General features: G+C 57.9%; 1 protein-coding gene across 3 annotated transcripts in view; it reads right to left on the bottom strand.

Moving 5' to 3' along the window:
* Positions 1-192: 192 nt before the first annotated feature.
* The window catches only part of IFT122 (intraflagellar transport 122), a 63364-nt gene continuing 49019 nt past the window's right edge, over positions 193-14537 (bottom strand). For 2 of the 3 annotated variants that reach the window (XM_006206788.4, XM_006206789.4), the window contains 10 exons: positions 13477-13579; positions 11634-11774; positions 10490-10584; positions 7183-7283; positions 5091-5256; positions 4073-4184; positions 3193-3318; positions 1577-1656; positions 1113-1277; positions 193-636 (listed from right to left, as the gene is read on the bottom strand). In XM_006206788.4, coding sequence (XP_006206850.1) covers positions 547-636; positions 1113-1277; positions 1577-1656; positions 3193-3318; positions 4073-4184; positions 5091-5256; positions 7183-7283; positions 10490-10584; positions 11634-11774; positions 13477-13579 — 1179 coding nt within the window. In that variant the 3' untranslated portion in view covers positions 193-546. Of the gene's footprint in view, positions 637-1112; positions 1278-1576; positions 1690-3133; positions 3319-4072; positions 4185-5090; positions 5257-7182; positions 7284-10489; positions 10585-11633; positions 11775-13476; positions 13580-14537 lie in introns of those variants that run through there. The other variant, XR_012060805.1, reaches the window with a different exon arrangement.

Genomic DNA, 14537 nt, shown 5'->3' with positions numbered 1-14537 from the left:
AACCAAAATAAATAAATGAATTTTAAAAAAACCTGTTCTCCTACCATTCCCATATTGCCATGTCGATTAGATTAAATTTTAAGAGAACACAAATGTAATGTTCCTCTCAGATCAAATTAGAAACAGGTGCACTTTTGCATAAGGAAGTTAAGTTGCAGACAATATGAAGATTTGCTAAAATGCAGACACTGATGAAAATAAGTAGCCCTTTTATTTGTAATTATTGAGGCAATCTGTTCGCAAAGTGTACATGTTAATGGTCTGACAGATCTGTGGACTCCAGCAGGCTGCCATGAACAGCTCAGAGCCGTTCTGAAGTAACAGATTTTTTTTCTTAGAAAATGTATGTACATTCTCTTCTCCATCTCCTGGTGCTATTTACGAGGCATGAAATGCCATAAACAGGAATCCGTGGTTACACAAGGCCCCTCCCTGACAGACAAACTCGATCTGGGCAGAAGACACGTCCTGACAGTTTCACGCGGCCTTCCACAGCCCGGCTGATGCCAGGCGGCCTGGAGGAGCAGGCGGTCCCGAAGGTGCTGGTCAGGGGCTGGGGTCGTCCATGCGCCTCCGGCAGTAGGGGCAGCAGGTGTGCTGAAGCACAAGCAGCTCGTAGTCCTCCGAGTGGAACATCTGGGGAGAGGTGGCCATGACCCCAGGCTGCAGCTCTGGGCGTTTGTCAGCCCCGAGCCTGGCGGGGACCACTGCCTTTCTGAGGGCAGGTGGCGTGGCAGTGAGTCAGGGCAAGAAACACCAGATGCAGGACACCTTTGTCTAAGGGCTGGGAGCGAGGGGGAGACGGTCTAAGGCCCTTTTTCCTAGATGAAGCTCAAAAGTGCACATTTGCCTGGCCCTCCTGGATCAAGGGCAGGTACAGAGAACACAAGTTTGGGCAAGTCCACTGCAGACAGGCCATGGGACGCAAGTGAGAGGAGCTGGGGCCCAAGGACGGCCCAGTCTCTCCTTCCGCCTTGGAGCCTTGGCCACTGGGGGATATCACCTGTGCTCCTCCCAGATGCCCGGGCTCCCCAAGGGGACACCCAGGAACGGGAAGGCAGTGGGGAGAAGACACTGGGACCCACAGGAGCGCTGAGGCAGCGGGCGGGTACCTGGAAGCAGGAGGGGCACATGGTGATGGAGGCGTCGGGCAGGAGCGAGCGGAAGTACTGCCACCGCAGGGGCGGCGGCCAGCGCTTGATGAGGACGTCCCGCCGGCTCATGGAGCGCAGCACCGACCGGTTCACCACCACCGGCACGAACTCCGAGCCGCCTTGCTGCAGGGCAGGCAGGAAAAGGCACCGGTGCCCTCACTCAGCCATGGGGACACGTTTATGTGGGTCACGATCCCAGAGTCTTTGGGGGTGGCCACAGAGGGCCCTCAACAGAACCCGGCCAGGCCGCGGGACTCGGCCAACCATCTCTGGGGACAGGGAGCCAGAATCCCCCATCTCTGGGGGGCCCTGACAGGGAACAAGTTCTTACTCACGCTGAGGAGCGTGTGCAGGAAAGCGACCCAAGACCACCCTCCCCTCCTGACAGGCCTCAGTAGCCCGTCACTCAGCAGCGCGCTCACCTCAAAGCTCAGCTTTGCTGTGAAGGGGTCATCGTCACCCATTGAGTCCACAGTCTCATCCAGCCTCAGAGTCTGGGAGTCTGGAAGGGTCTGGTCAAGGACGGAACCTGAGGCTGAGGTAAAGGCCGCCCCGTCCACCCTCCTGAGACTCACGGGAGCTCCCTTGTGTGAGCTGCTCCCTAAGGCTCGGGAAGAGCAGCAGGTGTGTGGAACAGCTTTCTGGATGGAGGAACAGAGGGAACACAGGCCAGAGGAGACAGCCCTGGTCACCTGGGGCCTGGACCACGCCCTGAGCACAGGTGGGAAAGGAGGAGGGAAGGGCTCTAACAGGCCCCCTGCGCCCTACATACACCAGGCATAGCTCACGTAGGCCTGCGGGCGAGAAGCACATGTGAGCAGAGGTCTGTGGGCCTCTGGTGTGTGGGACAGAAATGTGGGCCCAGCTGGAAACTCTGGCCAGCAAATCCAGCAATTCCTGGAGAAACAGTCGGCAGCTGTGGGTGGTCCACAGGCACTTGAGGGGGCCTCAAAGATCACATTTCACAGAGGAGGGGTGAGAGCTCCTGCAGATCCTGAGGGTGGCCAGCCTGGGCTGAAGGGGCCTGGGGAGCCGCTCCCCCTGCTAGGCTGAGTGGGGCTCCAATGAGGGAGGCCCCCCGGAGAAGGGAGGCTGCTGGTGCTGAACCAGGTGCAGGATGTGGTCCCACACAGTGGCCACGACCCAGCCTAAGTACCTGACACGTGTGTGCAGAGGGCTGGCATGTGTGCAGACATGGTTTCTGTCCCCTGCCTGGGTTTTCCTCGATCCTGCTCCCCAAAATGTGGTGCACAGACCAGTGACATCAGCAATGCCTGAAAGCTTATAGAAACACAGGCCCCCAGCCCACCCAGCCCACCCGGCCCAGCTGCTCTGTGCTACCAGGCCCTCCTCCCCTGCTCAGCTGGGACCGTGATGGTGGTCCTGGCCACAGGGACACCTGAGGTGTGGCCCTGGGCCCAGGCTGTTGAAGCGGGGCGGGTCCCAGGATTTATGCTGACTCGCTAGGAAGAACGCTGAAGGGCTGCAGGACGGGCACTGCTGGTGGGGGACGCGCAGGTTCTGCCCGAGAACGGAGCTCCCAGAGGACAGAGGGGCCAGAGGACGGCAGACAGACTTCTGCCAGCACTGAGCGAGCACCCGGGTGAGGCTGAGAGTCCGTTCACACTGGGCTTCTCCACACCCTTTTGTTTGCTCGACCTGTCCAAGTTGGGCTTCCACCCCTTGTGTGTAAGAGTGACCCGACTGGAAGAGTTGGCGCCACCAACATTGGTCATTCATCCATCCCGTGTGGCCAGAACCACAGACAGTGCCTTTTAGGAGCCAGGGGTAGGTGGGAAGCCCCCCTGGGTGCAGGCCAAGTGGTGTCTCTTCTTCCATGTGCCACGTCTGGCCTGTGGGAACATACTGTCCCCTCCTGCACCTCTGTAACCTGGGCAGCTTTGCCGTTTCTGGCCTCATCCCTGCTGCCATATGGGCCTCTCCGTCAAGCAGAGTGGCCTGCCCCGTCCCTGCCTCACCTGGCCCAGCCGTCCCCCTGGGTCCTCCTGCCAGGCACCCAGGCTGGCGCCCAGGATACTGTTGCTCGTGATCTCTTGCCATTTGTTCTCACGCTTGTGTCGTGGCGCCACCAGGTCAATGAGGGAGACGGCTTCCTCATCAGTGATCCCCTCCTCCAGGTAGAACTCAACCAGGTGCAGCACCTCTGTAGACACAGCACAGGGCAGGGTGGGGGCTGGGCTGCTCTCACTGGGCCGCGTGAGATGGGGTGGGGGTCACAGAGGCCCCTCCTCACCCGGCGCGGCTGCCCCGGGAGCCAGCAGTGAGCAGGGCTGCCTCCCTCACCCGCCTCACGTCTATGGGAAGTAGGCGTGTGTGTGTACACTGCATATATGTACACTGTGGGTTTATACACGGTGTGTACACTACATGGATAGTGTGTGCAGTGTATATTGTGCACACTGCATGTGGGCACAGCATGCTGCATTGCACATTGTGTGCACTGTGTGTGCACTGCATGTGTGCTGCGTGTCTGTGCACACTGTGTGTATACTGCATGTGTTTGTGTGCAAGCGTGAGAACTGGGGGCCTTCAGCCCTCCTGCGTCCCCCTAGTGGATGGATGGGCTCCTCTCCGAGGGAAGAGGAGAGGCCTCTGGCCCGCTGCTGGGAAGGGGCTCCTGATCCTCGTCAACACGGAAGGAGCTGGGACTTGAGAGGCATGTCAGCCTCCCAGACCGAACACCTGACCTACCGCCTCTGCCCAGGCATTTCGTTAGGCAAAGCTGCACACGGGGTCCTGAGGGGTGGGCGCCTCAGGTCTGGGCAGCACTGGGTCCTGCTCTGGGAACCCTGGGTGACTCTGTGTCAGGCAGGTGGGCATCTCACTGTCCCCGATTTACAGTGAGGACACAGGGGGCCCAGCCAGACGCAGGCTGCCCCACTGCATGCGGCACTCACCATAGGAAGAGGCAGAGAAGACGAAGGGCTGGCGGCAGTTGATGCAAACGTTGCCCAGGTTGTTCAGCAGCGGGTTGTTGGTGGAGCAGCGGTAGCACAAGGGCACCAGCTCCTACAAAACAGCAGCGCCAGACTGCCCGCGGGCCCAACCGGACACACTCATCACCTCCTCCCTGGGCTCTGGCTTCAGTGCCCTGGGGCCTGGCTGCCAAGAGGAAAGGCCACCTGGGTGGGTGGGGAGGGGACTCTGCGCCCCCAGCTCTGTGCTGGTGAAGAAGGATAAGGGTCTGCAGAGACGCCGCGGGTTCTGGCTTGTGGGGCCCACTGCCCTCCTCCTTCTCAGGCAGGGCTCGGCAGCTCGGTCTCCCGGCAGGAAGGACAAGAAGCGCACCACTGCTTTCCAACCTGTCACTGCACTCTGGGCTGTGCCATGACCGTGACCCACGCAGCTCACCTACCCTCACAGCCACCCATGGGAAAGCTACTATGCACATGCCCATTTGACAGAAGGAGAAACCGAGGCTCAGGAAGACTGAGACACAACTCAGACATGGTGGAGCAGGGATCTGAACCCAGATCTGTCCGAGCTTAAAGGAGGGAGAATGTGAATGAGACAGTGGCTGGCTGGGCTGGAGGAAAGGGGGGTGGGTTTACTGGTGAGTGATAAGCTGGTTCCAGAAGCTGGTGGGATAGGCCAGGAGCTCCTAGGGGACGTGAACGCGGGGTCACCTGGCGCAGAGGCTGGGGTGGAGCAGTGTGGGCTGGGCCGCCCCAGATCTGGAGCCTCGGGAGGGCTCAGAAGAAAGGGAGGGCAGGGCCGTGGGCTCAGGGGGGCTGGGGGCTGCGAGGAGAAACAGAGGCAGAGAGGAAGAGCAGAAAGAGCTGGCAAGCCGGCACTGAGGCAGATGCTGGGGTGCAGAGCCCCAAGAGTATGGCAGCCGCCTTTCAAACGGAGCCAGGCAGGCCAGGCAAGGGGGTGTCGGGAGAGGCCTCCTGCCTGAGGGGGCCGCGCTCTCACCTCACTGTCGTGGAAGGGCTTGGAGCGGACGGTCAGGCTGCCCAGCTCGATGGACTTTTGGAACCTGGCGGGGATTTGCAGGCCCTGCAGCTTGTCGTAGGCATGCCGGGCCAGCTTGTAGGCGCCCAGGGCCTTGCTCTGTTTGGCCAGAGTGAAGAGTGTGTTCCTGCCAAAGACAGGGTTAAGGAAGAGCCACAGCAGGCCCGAGAGCTGGCACTGCCCAGCCCTGGAGAGAGCCGTGTGCTGGAATGCAGCGTGTGCTGGTGCCAGGAGGGCCCGGGAAGGAGCCTGAGGACTGCTCTGCTCATTTGTGGGATGTAAGTGTATTTCTCAGATATTAAGGCCCAGAGATTTTTCCAGAGATAGAAGCAGTGCAGTTTCCATTAATATTTCACCCTTGCCTAGGTTCCCTGGGTCTGCTGATGGCTCATCTTGTACCCTGACCAGGCCAAGGTGGCTCTCCCCACCTGGCCCAGCCTGCCAGCCAGGCCCTAGAATGCCTGGCACCAAGTGCCCTCCTGCTTCAGCCCCGCCAGGTGGAGCCTGGCCCCAGACCGCCTGGAGGCCTGTCCCGGTGCACAACACTGCTCTCCGCCTGCAGTTTACCAAGGACCGAGGCGAGTCCCAAGCACAGCCTCCCCTGCTTCAAGGCTCTCCTTTGAGCTCCTCAGCCTGGGGCTGACAAGCCTTTGTGCTCCACCCCAGGTCATCTCAAAGACTGGCTGTGCCCAGGCCGGGCCAGTCCTTCCTCCCCTCCCGGCCTGTGAACGGACTTCTCCCCGACAAGCCTCAGCTACTGTGTGAGGCCAGTGTCCCAAGCCGCCTCCCCTCTCCCCCCACCCCTCACCCGATGCTCCTGCCCCGACAGCCCTAGCGGTCATGTGGAGGCGAGTCTTCCTGTCTGTGTCTCCACTGTGACTCCTCAAAGGGCAGGACTATGTCAGGAGCCGTTTCCATGTCCCCAGGGGACAGCAAAGGCGCACTCAGAGCAGGGGTTCAGTCAGACTCTGTGACTGGAGCAGAAGTTGCTGCAGAGGCTGGGTGCAGGTGCTGCGCCCCCGACGCGTGGGCAGCTTCCCTGAAATGTACATGACCGACCTGAAACCCTTCACAGAGGAGCCGTTCTCACCGCTTGGCACCTCTCAGCCTCTACTGGGAGGGCTTTTTACTCACAGAAAGAAGGCCGGGTAGGGGCTGGGAAGGGGCTGAGAGAATAGTGAGGTTTAGAAGAAGACGGGATAATTATAACTTTCATCACATTCAGGATTTAAAGGATTTTTGTCATTTTCTGGTAATTTCTGGCAGCACAGCTCTGAGGCCTCGCCTCTGCTTATGGCCCCTCTGTGGCTTTCACCAGCCAGAGAAGGAAAGTCCAGCTCTTAGGGAGGCCTCAGGCTGCTGCCCCAGCAGTCTGGCTCCCACCCAGGGGGCTTCAGCTCCACCCTTGGTCACCTCACTCCCCTCCCCGCCAAGGCCCTCCCGTGGGCTGGGCGCGCCCTAGAACACCCACTCGGCATCGTCCCAGGTTACCCCAGCCTACAGGACGGACGTCACCTCCTCCAGGCAGCCTTCTCTGACCAGAGCCCCGGCCTTAGCTGCATTTCATGCTTGGACACAGCCCATGTCCCTCTGAACCAGGCCCTGACACCTGTCACCTACCACCTGGCCCAACGCCTGGGATGCAGCAGGTGCTCCACCCACCTGGGCTGAACAAGTGTGCCCACCTCGAGCCCTCAGGGAAGTGCCCGGAGCCTAAAGGCCGAGATTCCGAGCCTAAAGGTAGGGCGCCTCCGACATTTCAGTCACACCCCCACCTGGGGGTTCCAGGAGGGCTCAGACAGTGTGTGGGCCAGAGACCCACTGCTAGGCCCATCCAGGGAGCCCTGGAAACGAACCCTCCCTTGGCACTGGCCCCTTGGCCTCCCAGGAGGAGCCTCTCCTACAGCCAAACAGCAGCGCAGGGCAAGCTTGCTCCCTCCCTGAGGGCTGATGGAGAGAAGGAAGCTTCTGCCAGTAAAGTGCTCTGGAAAGAACTTCTCAGGGCCATTAGACAAAAGGGGTGGGACGGAGGGTGAGGTGAGAGAAAGGATACACTTTAGAGATGCCCAAGGGGGTGTCCTTGGTCAGGCTGTGCAGCAGGAACCTGGAGATGTTGAAGAGTGTTTCGGGGAGGTGGAAACTGAACGGCTCCTCCTGCAGTGAGAAAAGCAAATGGGTCGACTTTCTCAACCGAGCCGCTGCTGGGCCAGGCAAAGGGGCAGACACCAGCAACTCTGAGCGACCTCAGCAGAGGAGCGGACCTGTCCAGGGAGCACCTACTGTGTGCTATGCGCCTACAGCCACCGCCTCGTGTGGTCCCCAACACGACCCTGGGAGGAGCCTCCCAGGCTGTCACCCTCCCTGTACTGACGAGTAAACCGAGGCCCAGAGAGATGACGTGCCCAACTTACCTGCCTAGAAAGGAGTGGAGCTAGGACTCAAACCCGGGTCTGATTCCAAAGCCCGAGATGTCTTTCTCCCAAGCTCACTGCCTCTGGGGCTGGCAATGATTCCCTGTCCCCAGCTCAAGTTGTCTCCAATTAGCTCTAAAAGAGGAGACCTTTATGCAATTTAAGATGTGACCTCCATAGAAGCATGTCTTTAACCGGAGGCAGTTAACCCTTTATAGCACAAAATCACATCCTCTGCTCTGCTCTCCGACAGCAGCCTGACCGTGCAACGCCCACGGACGCGCAACGCGGGGCTCCCCGGCCACACCCTCTGCCCCAGCCCCTGCCCAGGCCCTCACAGACAGGTCCTCGGCACGTGGCACTTAAATGCACAAGTCTTCTGCACCTGGAGGCTGCCAGAAGCTCAGCACAGTAGAGCACAGGGAATGTTCCATCAGGAGGGTCTGTAAAAGGTTAAGAGTGTGCTGTTCTGAGGGACTCTGGCACACCATGTGCAAACTGAGACTGCCCTAGATGACAACGGTGACAGCAGGCCAACCACTCTCCCAGCGATCACTTAAATGGCAACAAACTGGCATTTCCTGAAGCGTCTTGCTAGGCCGCACTCACCAGTGAGCCACCAGGACGCAGGCCCTGTTGGACTCAGCTTGTGAGGCCTCCCTTGATGCTGCTTCTTTGGTTCAGAGCCCAGCACTCTCTTTAATTCTCACTGAAATTTCTACAGCCTGTCGGTTCCAAGAACCCAAGAAAACCTGAGACTGCGCCCTTCTCTGGGGGGGAGCCAGGGAGAAGCTGGCCTCTGGTTATACTGCACGAGGTGTGGAAGCTAAGAAGCGTCCCAGAAAGGGGGGGGGTCCCTCAGGATTCGCACCTCTCCTCTGGGAAAGAAGCCACTGTCTCAGGAAAGGTCTGGTGCTCCCCTTTCCAGTCTGCTCTGAATCAGAGCTGCTCTGTTGGGCCCTGATGCCAAACCCTAAAATACCACCCACCTCCAGGCCTTTGCACATGCCGTGACTGCTGCCAGCAACGAACACCCTTCCTCTTCCTCCTCTTCACTTGCCCTGCTCTTCCTTCTCTCCCACCACCCCTGGGCTTGGGGCCACCTCTTCCAGGAAGTCTCCTTAGTCCTCTCAGCATTTCCTTTGAGGCAACTGCACTACAACCGCTTGTTTACTAGACTATGAGCTCCTCAGGGGCAGGGACAACGTCTAGGTCCCCTCTGTGCCCAAGGCCTCACCCAGGGCCTGTCACACAGCAAGCATTTGTTGAATGAAGGAACAGCCCAATGAAGAAGCCCAGCCGGCTTGGAGAGCCAGGGCCCGTGGCTGCTGTGAAGCTACCGCAAGCTCACAGCTGCACTAGGTCCTGAGCTGGGGCTCAGATGTTCCAGAGGAGCCCCCAGCCCTTGCCCAACATGTGGAGGATGACGAACAGCAGGGAGAGGCGGAGCTGGGCTCCAGAGTCTCGGGTAAACCAAGACTGGTCCAGGCCCTGACGTTGAGCCCAAGCTGAGTCTGGGGTCTTTAATTAGGGGAGCTCCTTTCCAGATGAGCACCTGAGAGAGATGAGGGGCCCCGAAAAGACTGTAAAGGAAGACAGGGTCTCTCAAGACCCCAGAGCCTGGTGTGGGAAGAGATCAGATGCAGGGCTGATGGCTGGTCCAGGCAGAACCCATTTGAGGAGCTGTTTGCCCACACCTTCCCCAGGGGCAAAGAATGTGCCAAGAGTTCAGCATAAATGAGGGGGAAAGAGGAGCCCAAGGTAGAGGCAGGGCCTCTGAGACGGTCCAAGAACAGGGACTGCTCAGCGGGGCGGGAGAGCAGCAGGTGGAAACCTGGTTGGAGGCCTCTGCACGGGGCAGGAGAGGGGCTCACACCGACTAGGGTCACTCTGCCGAGTGCTTCCCAAGGTCTACCCATTTCCTCCCCACAACAACCCCATGGAGTGAGCACTGTTAGTGCCCTCATCTTACAGAGAAGGAAGCTGAAGCACAGAGGCCAGTGAATGACTTGCCCAAGGTCACATGGCAGAGCTGGGGCGTGAGGCCAGTGCTCGGCCTTCTCCAAGTCAGAGGGGCCCAGAGCGTGGGCTTAAAGACAGCTTGTCTGGGTTCAAGTCCTGGCTCTTCTACTTACTAGCTGTAGGCCCTCTGTCCGGAGCCTCAGTTTCTTCATCTGTAAAATGGGGACAACAGTACTTATCTCACAGCACGGTTGAAAGGATTAGGTAAGTTGCCACAGTAACGCCCTCAGCACGTTGCTGGCGTGTTGTAGGTGCTCAGTAAAAGCAGTCTATTGACATTACTCTCCGGCTTCTCAGCACAGGATAAGCTCCCACTGCTGAGTGGCTCTAGACACACAAAATAAGGAGGCTGATGACAATCTGTCAGCTATTTCCTACTGTCAGGATGCAGGCTTAAAATGGCATAATCAGAAGAATGGGGAGTAACTAAAGAGAACTATTTGGGTCTCTGTAGAACAAGCCAACCCTCTTCTTCACAGAGAGGGAAACTGATGGCCAGGGAGGGGAAGTAAATTGTTCAAGGTCACATACGGTGGCAGGACCAGTGGGGGACCTTGAGCCTTTGGTTAGACCTGGACCTTCACCCATCTGGGAGAGAGAGCCCCATGGAACGTTCCCTCCCGATCACTCGGAGAGACAGCCCTTTGTCCGGCTAATCCAGAGTCTGCCCGAGTCACCTAAACCTGGAGCAAGTAACTAGAAAGGCCCATTCCAGGTCTGGCTTGCAAATTCAGAAGCACACATGCCGCATGTCGAACAAGCAACCAATTAAGAAAATCAAAGCTCCAAACTGCCTCCCAGGAGGAGGTCATCACACCTGGTGAGTTTACGTCCCATCCAGAGGTCTGCTGCTCTGTAGGACGTGCCCAGTCCCCCCAGCTCAGCAGGTGGTGCCCCCGCTAGGCACCTGTCTCCCAGCCACCATACCGTGTAGCGCTGAATGGCGTGGTAGCCATGGTACAGCTCGGCCAAGTGTTGGAAGTGGTGGAACTTGCCGAGCATCACGTCCTTCTGGGCAGGATCTGTGGTGCGAGCAGGGCAGGAGGGAGAAGATGTGTCAGAACGAGCCAGTTTCCCCCGACACCAAGCCCAAGCCAGGGAACGGCAGAGGTGCAGTGATGGGAGCGGGGCCCTGCCTGTGTGGGAGCTGGGCAGCTAACGTCTCAGTGGGCAGAGCACAGGACCAGGATTTCTCTCAGGTCCTCCCTGATCTGACACTACCAGGTCATTCCCTGAGGAGGGGCCAGCCCCAACAAGAGGGTGATCACTGGTACCCAGACAAACCAGAGCCACGTGGCAGGGAGGATGGACAGATGTCAACCTTATTCATGCTCAGCTCAAGCTGCCTCCCTCTGTGCCGTTTCTTATCAAATCACAAACCACTGGCCAGAACAGAAAAATGTCACCTTACATCAGGGCTTGACCTTCTTCAAACTATAACCTTGGCTTCTGGGAGGCTCCCAGCAGCGCTATGAAGGAAGCAGGGGGAGGGTACCCCCACGCTACAGATGGGGACGTGGTGCTTAGGAAGGACTGTGACTTGTTACGAGTCACCAGGCTGCTCCAGTCACAGTGCTTTCCCCACTGCTGCATGCTAGCCTGGGTCCAAGGCAGAACATCTCCCTGTCCCCTCCGCTTCTAGAACTCCCTCAGTGCATCATGGGAAGTCTTGTGAAAGAAAGCAACACTGAAACCATCTTCCTGTCTGCAATGGGTGAGAATCTGGAGTGTGTTATGTAAAGTGATCTCTTTTTCATCTTTTTGTTTAATTACATTTTTTTTAAGCCAGTGCTCAGCTGGTCCAGTCATGGGCTCCCAGGTAGCAGGGGAGAGATATGTTCTGAATTAGCCACAAAGGGCAGGACCTCCCAAACATAAGCCATGACGGCCCTCATACCGTCCTTTACGCTCATGGGCAAACTGGAAAAAGATGACATGCCAGATTATGCTGCTGCAAGACAGGGTTATGGACAATACACCCAATAAACAAGCCCAGGGCTTTAATTAAAACGTCCCAGCTCTTGCGATGTTTATCTTGGTGCCAGAGTGGGGCCGGCTGATGCTTACTTACCTTGAGCTATATCGAGGCACTGCATGGACAGCATCCAGTAATAATAGGCAGCATCATTAAATCTGCTCTCGACCACAGCATTGTGTGTGAGCTGCTCCAGCACCCTGACTGCCTCCCCCTGCCGCCCGGCCTTGTGGAATGCTGGAGGGGCACAAACACATGAAGCGGGGAGTGGGGTGGGGTCCTGGGGGCTTGCAAGGGGCCACGGCAGAAGTAGGACACTCGGCAGGCCCTCGGCAGCACTGCGCTGCTGGGATGTGCCTCCCAGGCCGCTGCTATAAATAACCCAGTCTACATCCTGAAAAAGCACGGTGAGATACACTCTTTTCTGGCCAGGAAAAGGCAGCCCACTTAGGAGAGGTGCAGCAAAGAGAACCCAGAGGGGCTGAGTCTGAGGACGGAACCGCTGTTCATCATCAGTGAGGCTGGGCCCCGTCGGTTCAAGGACAAAGCTTTGCGACTCCCTGGGGACCCTGCCAGGACCTGGCACTCTACCGGGCATGGTGGTTTACAGGGTGCTTTCGTTGCTGATTCCCTCACTGGACGTCACAACAGACCTACGATGACTTATTCCGATGGGCCGGCAAGATGGAGGGAGAGTGGCGTACCCGGTCACAGAACCGAGCCCAACTCGATCCCTCGTGTGTCCTCCACTGAGTGCTCTTTGATGACAACCCCGGAAAACTGGGCTCAGTCTGAGCAACCAAACGTTTGTGAAAACAAGCAAAACATGTTTCAATCATTCTCACATCCATTTACCAGAAATTTCCTGAGTCCCTACTATGTGGCCAGCCCCTCGGGAAGTTTGGGGTGGCGGGGAAGCACTTCTAGCTGTGGCACTTGCCCACATGTGGGCACTCAGATGATCCAAATCCTCTGCTGCAGGGAAGGAAGAGGTCTGGCCTTTGTTCCACTCTCATCTCCAATCTCTCGTCTGAGTACCCAGTTACTATGGCAATGGATTCTTGGAAGGGCAGACGCAGACAGATGGATAGGTTGCTGTGTTTTGCCCAAACACGCACATACTTCAGCAACTGGGTGCTCTGGAGAGGCTGAAGCAGTAGAGAACATACCGTCCTTCAATGCGGCTTTCAGCTCCAACAGGGAGACACTCTGAAATGTGTCCGGAGGTGGCAAGTGTTCCCACAGAGAAGTGCAAGTGGGGTGCTATGGAGGGTGACGCCCCCAGCTTCAATGAACACTTCCTAGAGAGGCAGCAAGTCCAGCCTGGCTCTGCCACTCTGACTGTGGGACTCCGGGCCACAGTCAGCCTCTGCGCCTCTGCCGGGAGGCTGGCCAGACGCAAAGTTGGGCAGGTTAGTGCCGTCAGCGCCCGACACAGAGAAGGCAGCAGTCTCACTTTAAAGCTATTATGACCAGTTAAAGAGTGACACTTCCTTCGGCTCCCGGTGTGTGGCCCATTCTACCCGCGGTGTGCTGAGCAGCAGAGGACAACCCGCTCGAGTGGCCAGAAACAGAACCCAAGTTTCTCTTCCAGGTGAGGAAAGTGGCAGGGGAGACTGCACCAGCCCCTCATCTACAAAACGGTACCTACATCCTAGGGCTGCTGTGAGGAGGAAGCGGGAAGATACAGCAGAGAGCAAGCGCTGTGCTCAGCGAGGAGACGGGACCTGACCAAGGCCCTGAGGCCCGTGAGTGATGGACCCAGTGTGTCCCACGCAGAGCCCGCGTTCCTTCCACTGCTCACGGCCTTTCACCGCCAAGCACAGCACGCCTGCCGGATGCAGTCGTCTACCCCGGGGCCCCCGATGGCAGGGACTGGCCCCCCTCCTCACACATGTGTCTTGGCCCCTTCAGCAACGGGCCAGTCTGTGTGGCCTACCTTTCTGGGCTTCCTCAAAATGATCGTTCTCTGCTAGCCACTGAGCGTAGGGCACGTAGATGTCAGCCTTAAACTCGGGATGCTTCTCACCCAAAGCGAAGGCCTAGAGGAAGGAGAAATGCATTCTTAATAAAGCAGCCCCCGCAGCCCCCAGGAAGACACAGCGCTTGGCTGAATCCACTAGGGATGTCAGATTTTGCCAGCCTGACAACTCAGAGGGGGAGAGTGCCTCCCCCCTCCACCACCCCCAGAAACGCAAAAACAAATCAGCTCTTTGAAAACAAAAGGCAATTAACAGCAATATGCAAGCAACTGGATTCAATAACAACACAGTCTGTTTCTGGACCACAGAAGCGGCACAGAATCGGAAACATTTTATTTTGAGAGTTTGCGTGGGCTCCTGTAGCGCTGCAAACAGATTTCTTTTAATTGCAGGCGACACCTAAGGAAACAGAATTGACATTATCATCATCACTGCTTATCAGCTGTCAGAGATGGCTGCGGACGTGCTGCCGTAGGGGACACAGTGACTGCTGGATTTAAGCCCCAGAACCACCTGTCAGAGCAGGAGGACCGGAAATGAGTCACAGGGACAGTGTGCGGCAGCAGGGAGAAAGCTTGCCTGACGCACAGCCAGGACTGAGTGGTTCTGAGATGCTCTAATTTATGCTGCTTGAGAAGTCTCCTGATAAACGTATCTTGAGAAGCCGTTATTGCCTCTGTCCCTGGCCCGACCTTTTCTCATCAGTGACCTCGTCACCCCACTGAATGGAGGCACTCAGAGGGGAGACACGAGTCAGACGAGGCCTTGCAACGGCTCTGCTGACCAGAGCACAACAGGAGGGTGGGGCGGGTGAGGACTGCGGGCACAGCCTCCGATCTTCTGGAGGATGAGTTTCAATCCAGGGCACAGGGAGCCGGTGAGCTGGAAGGGAAGTCAAGCCGCAGAGGGGACAGCCCACAACGGCTCTGCCAGCCTCACCACAGCCGTTCCTCTGGCTGGCCTCGCTGAATCTCCTTACCATCGGGGTGATGGGGCCAGGAGGAGGCACAGGCCCCTG

Source organism: Vicugna pacos, chromosome 17 (assembly GCF_048564905.1).
Source record: "Vicugna pacos chromosome 17, VicPac4, whole genome shotgun sequence".
Classification (NCBI taxonomy): Eukaryota; Metazoa; Chordata; class Mammalia; order Artiodactyla; family Camelidae; genus Vicugna; species Vicugna pacos.
Note: the sequence above shows the minus strand (reverse complement) of the source record. Positions and strands in the feature narration are given on the sequence as shown.